This window comes from Ornithorhynchus anatinus, chromosome X2, assembly GCF_004115215.2.
Source record: "Ornithorhynchus anatinus isolate Pmale09 chromosome X2, mOrnAna1.pri.v4, whole genome shotgun sequence".
Classification (NCBI taxonomy): domain Eukaryota; kingdom Metazoa; phylum Chordata; class Mammalia; order Monotremata; family Ornithorhynchidae; genus Ornithorhynchus; species Ornithorhynchus anatinus.
The window spans coordinates 5,765,481-5,771,316 of NC_041750.1; the positions used below are offsets into that span (position 1 = coordinate 5,765,481).

At 62.8% G+C, this 5,836-nt stretch overlaps 1 protein-coding gene across 1 annotated transcript; it reads left to right on the forward strand.

The window, feature by feature from the left end:
- Positions 1-1,154: 1,154 nt before the first annotated feature.
- On the forward strand, positions 1,155-5,626 carry TLR9 (toll like receptor 9). The gene is made up of 2 exons (XM_029053345.1): positions 1,155-1,160; positions 2,515-5,626. The coding sequence occupies exons 1-2, from the start codon at positions 1,155-1,157 to the stop codon at positions 5,614-5,616; spliced, it is 3,108 nt and encodes a 1,035-aa protein (XP_028909178.1). The 3' UTR covers positions 5,617-5,626.
- The last annotated feature ends 210 nt before the right edge of the window (positions 5,627-5,836 follow it).

Consider the following 5,836-nt stretch of genomic DNA (forward strand, 5'->3'; position numbering starts at 1 on the left):
GGGGTAGGGAGTAGTTGAGGGGGTCCCCTGGGTGGGGTGGGGTGAGAGTGGATGGGGCCTGTTTCTGAAGGGACTGGGAGCTCCTGCTGATAGCTTACTGTCTGACTCCAGTGCCCCTTTTCCTTTCCTCTATCTTTCCGGGAAGCCCAATGAATGCTGCTGTCTTCCCTTAACTGGGAGGGAGACTACTGGGGGCCAGGAGGGCAAGAGGGTGGGTTTTGGGGGAGGGGTCAAGGGGGTGGGGTTGAGAGGGCGGGCCTCCCGGGGATTGTGGAGGGGTGACATACATCTCCGTGGCCTGAAGCTCTATCACTTCCTCTTACTGTCTCGAGCCGGTGAGACAGGGGCCTGCAGCTGGCTGTGTGGGAAGGTCATTCCACTACCTTCTCCCTCTCTGCTCCCACCCACACCTTCGGAGTCCCAGTCCAGTCCGGACCAGTCGGAGAAGAGTTCTGCTCCCGGGGGCTCAGGAGGATCATGGTACAGTTCCCCCTGCCCCCTCGGGCTCCTTGCCCTCTTCACCCACCTGCCCCTTCCCATAGGTGCCCCCTTTGGGGGGAGATGGGAACCATCACGCCTATAGGGTTTGGTGCAGGCGGGTGAAGCCTCTGTTCCTGCCCGAAGCTCTCCAGACCTGAGAGCTTCATGGGGTTCAAGAGACCCCAAATTGCATCATTCAAAGTCTGTCTGGCTGGCAGCTTGCCTATCTGCCTCTCTGTCTGCCCGTCTGTCAGCCAAGCCCCATCTCGCTTGTTGCTCCCTAAAGGTCCACAGTCTGAAGGAAAAGTTGGCTCCTATACTCCCCTCCCTTCATCCGTCTTCTGTGGGGTGCAACCCCCACCCACTCTGCAGGAGCCATCTGACAAGATGTGAGTGGAGGGGATCTTGGGCCCAAGGGTTTTTATGGGAGGGAGGTCTTGGGCAGGGTGGTGGTGGTGGAGAAGTGGTCCACTCCCTGGTGGTTCCAATGGAAGGGGGCTTCTTGAAGGTCCGAGACCTCCAGCCCCATCTTCCGCCTGTGCCCACCCTGTGCCTAGCTGCGAACCAGGGATCTTCAAGGAAGAGAAAGTAAGGGGGTGGGAGGGGGCCGAGAAGAAGAAAGAGGAACACAGACAGACAAGGGGCTGGGGGAAGAGAAACCTGGCAGATGGGGCATGGAGGTGAGAGAAAGTGGAAGAGAGGATGGAGGGTACGACCAAGAGAAGGACCGTGGAGAAGTCAGGGCAGGGTGGGAATCCCTGGGCACGCCAACGTGCAAAGGTAGAAGGAAAGCCACTCTCGGCTGTGCTAATGACCCAGCCAGGGGTAGGAGTGAGGAATGTGTCTGTTTATTGTTACATTGTACTCTCCCAAGCACTTAGCACAGCGCTCTGCCTACAGTAAGCGCTCAATAAATATGATTGACTCGAACGACTGAAAAGGAAGTCTCCTGGAAGGGGTTTGATTCTGTCAGCTCAGGGATGCAAACCCCTTCGGGGCTGGGGGTTGGAGCATCGATTCAGTCCAGCACCAGCTATGGCCTCCCCACGAGCTGCAGGAAAACTGCTGGGCGACTCTGGGAGACCCCCCTCTGTGACAGAAGGCGGGTGCCAAATTCCTTGTCTTCTCTGGTCCGTGAATTCAGGAGCCAGCGCATGGTCACAACTTCCGAGGCCGGAAGAGCCTGGGCTAATCATTTCATCCATTCTCCTGCCTCCAGGAACAACCCTCCCAAACACATATCCCACATATCTTCACATTGAGAAGCAGCGTGGCTCAGTGGAAAGAGCACGGGCTTTGGGGTCAGAGATCATGAGTTCGAATTCCAGCTCTGCCACTTGTCAGCTGTGTGATTGTGGGCAAGTCACTTCACTTCTCTGTGCCTCAGTTACCTCATCTGTAAAATGGGGATTAAGACTGTGAGCCCCACGTGGGACAATCTGATTCCCCTATGTCTACCCCAGCGCTTAGAACAGTGCTCTGCACATAGTAAGCGCTTAACAAATACCAACATTATATCCCCCCTCCACCCCCCACTCCGCCACCAGCCCCTGCTGCTCTCTGAAGGCAACAGAGAGTTGGGTGGGGAAGACTACCAAGGCGAGTGTGGGGATAGTGAGGGAATCTCATTCTGCCACATAGCTACTGTATTCTGCTGCTGGTGCCCCCATCTTTAGTTAGCTTGATGCTGCTCATGGGAGAACAGCCCCTCTGCCTTTGGGTGTCTCCAGAGAAGCCCAAGAGCCTGAGGAGTTAGACTCAACTTGTCCTACTTAGACCAGGTGCCCCACGTGGGACAGGTACCGCAATTGGCAGAGGCTCTAAGAGGTCAAGGATGCAGGTTCTGGAAGAAGGGAGGAATGAAGGAAGGAAGGAAGGCCGTACTGGGGTAGGAGAGCAGGGGCAGGGGACTACAGAATTCGATGTCTGTTGATTCTCCGCTCACCGGTCACCTTTGGGAGCCCGGGTGCTTTCTGGAACAGGGCTGTGGGGCTGGCCGAGTCACTTCCCCCGCCTTTGTGTTCTGGATTGCAGGGCATCCATGGGAGGTGTCTCGGTTCTCTGCTTATCCTGGCCCAGGCCCTGGCCCGGGCCCTGGCCCCCCTCCCCATCTTTCTGCCATGTCAGTTCCACCACCCGGGAGAGGTGGACTGCGACAACCACGGACTGCGGGCCGTGCCCACCTTCGCCACCGCCCCCCAGGCCAACGTCACCGCCCTACTGCTCCGCTTCAACCGCATCCACCACCTGCATGCTGGCGATTTCACCCGCCTGACCAACCTTCGGCAGCTGAACCTCAAGTGGAACTGCCCCCCTGCCGGGCTGACCAACCTCCGCTTCCCCTGCCGTATGACCATTGAGGCGGGTACCTTCGTGGAGCTGCGGCACCTGGAGATGCTGGACCTGTCGGCCAACAGCATCTCGACGGTGCCGCCCCTGCCGGCCTCCCTGCAGACGCTCAGCCTGACCCGCACCCAGGTCCTCAGCCTGGACCCGGCCACCTTCTCCCCGCTGCTCAGCCTGCGCCAGCTCTTCATGGATGGGAACTGCTACTACAAGAACCCCTGCGGGCGGGCCGTCGAGGTGCCCCCGGGGGCCCTCGCCCACCTGGGCAACCTCACCCGCCTCTCCCTGAAGTACAACAACTTGACGGGGGTGCCCCGGGGGCTCCCGCCCAGCCTGCAGCACCTGTACATCTCCTACAACCGCATCAAGCGCTTCTCCGCCACGGACCTGGCCGGCCTGCCTCGCCTGCAGGTGTTGGACCTGAGTGGGAACTGCCGGCGCTGCGACCATGCGCTCAACCCTTGCGTGGAGTGCAACGGCTCCCTGTGGGTGGAGCCCTCGGCCTTCCGCCGCCTGGGGGCCCTGGAGGGACTGGTGCTGGCCGACAGCTCCCTGCACCAGCTGGACGCCCGCTGGTTCCAGGGCCTGGGGAACCTCCGGGTGCTGGACCTGAGCGAGAACTTCCTCTATCGGGACATCACCACCAGCACAGCTTTCCGGGGCCTGGCCAAGCTGGAGAAGCTGCTGCTGGCCTTCAACTACCAGAAGAAGGTCTCCTTCGCCCACCTGGCCTTGGCCCCCTCCTTCCGGGACCTGGAGTCCCTGCAGGAGCTGGACATGCGAGGGATCTTCTTCCGGACGCTCACCCGGGACACCCTCCGACCCCTGCAGAGCCTGCGCTCTCTGCACAAGCTGCACCTGCAGATGAACTTCATCAGCCAGGTGGACCTGTCAGTCTTTGGCGACTTCCGCGCCTTGAAGTTCGTCGACTTGTCGGACAACAAGATTGTGGACCACCGGGAGGGTGGGGCCGGGGGCCGGCCGGGAGGGTTCGGTGGGGGCTGGCTCCGGGCCCTGGCCTCCCGGGGGCGGCGGGGACGCAGACCCCCGGCAGAGGACCGGCCCGGCCCCGATGTCTTCATGCCGGCCTGCCGGTATCCTGAGGAGACCCTGGATCTGTCTCGGAACAACCTGGTGACCATCCGCCCAGACATGTTCTCCAACCTGTCGGGCTTCAAGTGCCTCCGGCTCTCCCGGAATGGCATCGCGCAGGCTGTGGATGGCACCCAGTTCACGCCGCTGGCCCAGCTGCGCCTGCTGGACCTGTCCCACAACAAGCTGGACCTGTACCACGGCAGCTCCTTCTCCGAACTGCCCCTCCTGGAGGCCCTGGACCTCGGCTACAACAGCCAGGCCTTCATGATGCGGGGCATCGGCCACAACCTGAGCTTCGTGGGCCGGCTGCCTCGCCTGCGTTTCCTTAGCCTGGCCCACAACCAGATCGCCCGCCGGGTCTCCCCCAGGCTCTGCAGCACCTCCCTGGAGGCCCTGGACTTCAGCGGGAACCGGCTGGACGTCATGTGGCGGGAGGGGGATATGTACCTGAGCTTCTTCCGGGACCTGAGCGGCCTGACCAGGCTGGACCTCTCCCAGAACCGCCTCGGGACCCTCCCGGACCGGGCCCTGGCCTGCCTCCCTCCGACTCTGAGGGTGCTCTGGGCCCGGGGCAACCACCTCTCCTTCTTCAACTGGACCAGCCTGCAGCTCCTCCCCGGCCTGGAGGAGCTGGACCTGTCAGGCAACCGGCTGGCAGGCTTGGCCAATGGCAGCCTCCCCGCCGGGACGGGCCTCCGCAAGCTGGTGCTCAGTGGCAACCGGCTGGACTATATAGCCTCCGGCTTCTTCTCCGGGGCCTCCCAGCTGAGCCTGCTCAACCTGAGCCACAACGCGCTTGGCACCGTGGAGCGGGCCTGGTTCGGCCACTCCATCTCCAGCCTGCGGCTGCTGGACATCCGGGCCAACCCCCTGCTCTGCACCTGCGACTCGACTTTCCTGGCCTTCGTGCTGGCCATCCAAGACCGCATCCCCCGCCTGACTGACCTGGTGGTCTGCGGTGCCCCGTACCAGCTCAAGGGCCGCAGCATCTTCACCCGGGACCTGCGCTTCTGCCCCGACGGGGCCCTCTCCTGCAGCTGCTTCGCCCTCTCCTCCCTCGCCGTCATCGCCTTGCTCTCCGGGCCCACCCTGCATCACCTCTATGGCTGGGACCTCTGGTACATCTTCCACCTGGGCCTGGCCCGGCTCCGGGGCTGGCGGGCCGGGGGGCTGGCCGGTGGCCGGCGAGGCCGAGGTCCTCCTGGGGAACCAGACCCGGCCTACGACGCCTTTGTGGCCTTTGACAAAGCCCAGGGGGCCGTGGCCGATTGGGTCTACCACGAGCTGCGGGTCACCCTGGAGGAGAAGTCCCGCTTCCGGCTCTGCCTGGAGGAGCGGGACTGGCTCCCGGGGAAGAGCCTCATCGAGAACCTGTGGAACTCCGTCTACGGGAGCCACAAGACGGTCTTCGTCCTTTCCGCCATCCGGCCCATCAGCGGGCTGCTCCGGGCCAGTTTCCTGCTGGCCCAGCAGCGCCTGCTGGACGACAAGCAGGATGTGGTGGTGCTGGTCATCCTGGGCCAGCCACGCAAGCGCTCCCGCTACCTGCTCCTCCGGCAGCGCCTCTGCCCCCAGACCGTCCTCTTCTGGCCTCGCCAGCCCAGCGGCCAGGGGGACTTCTGGCGCCGACTCCGGGCGGCCCTGGGCAAGGACAATCGCCACTTCTACGACCGCAACTTCTGCCGGGGCTTCTGAGCTCGGCAGGCTGGGGAGGTGGGGAGGTCAGACGGGGTTGGGGGCGGGCGGAAGGCTGGGGGAGGGGGACCCACCCCTCCCCTGGGAAAAGCTTCTCCTGGTGAGGGGGGAGGGATGGGATTGTTCAGATCCGTTACCTTTGGGGCCGGATAAAAGCTGATTTTAGGAAAAATAGAGGGGTCTCCAGCTGAGTTGGGGGCAGGCCCAGAGCTCCAAATTT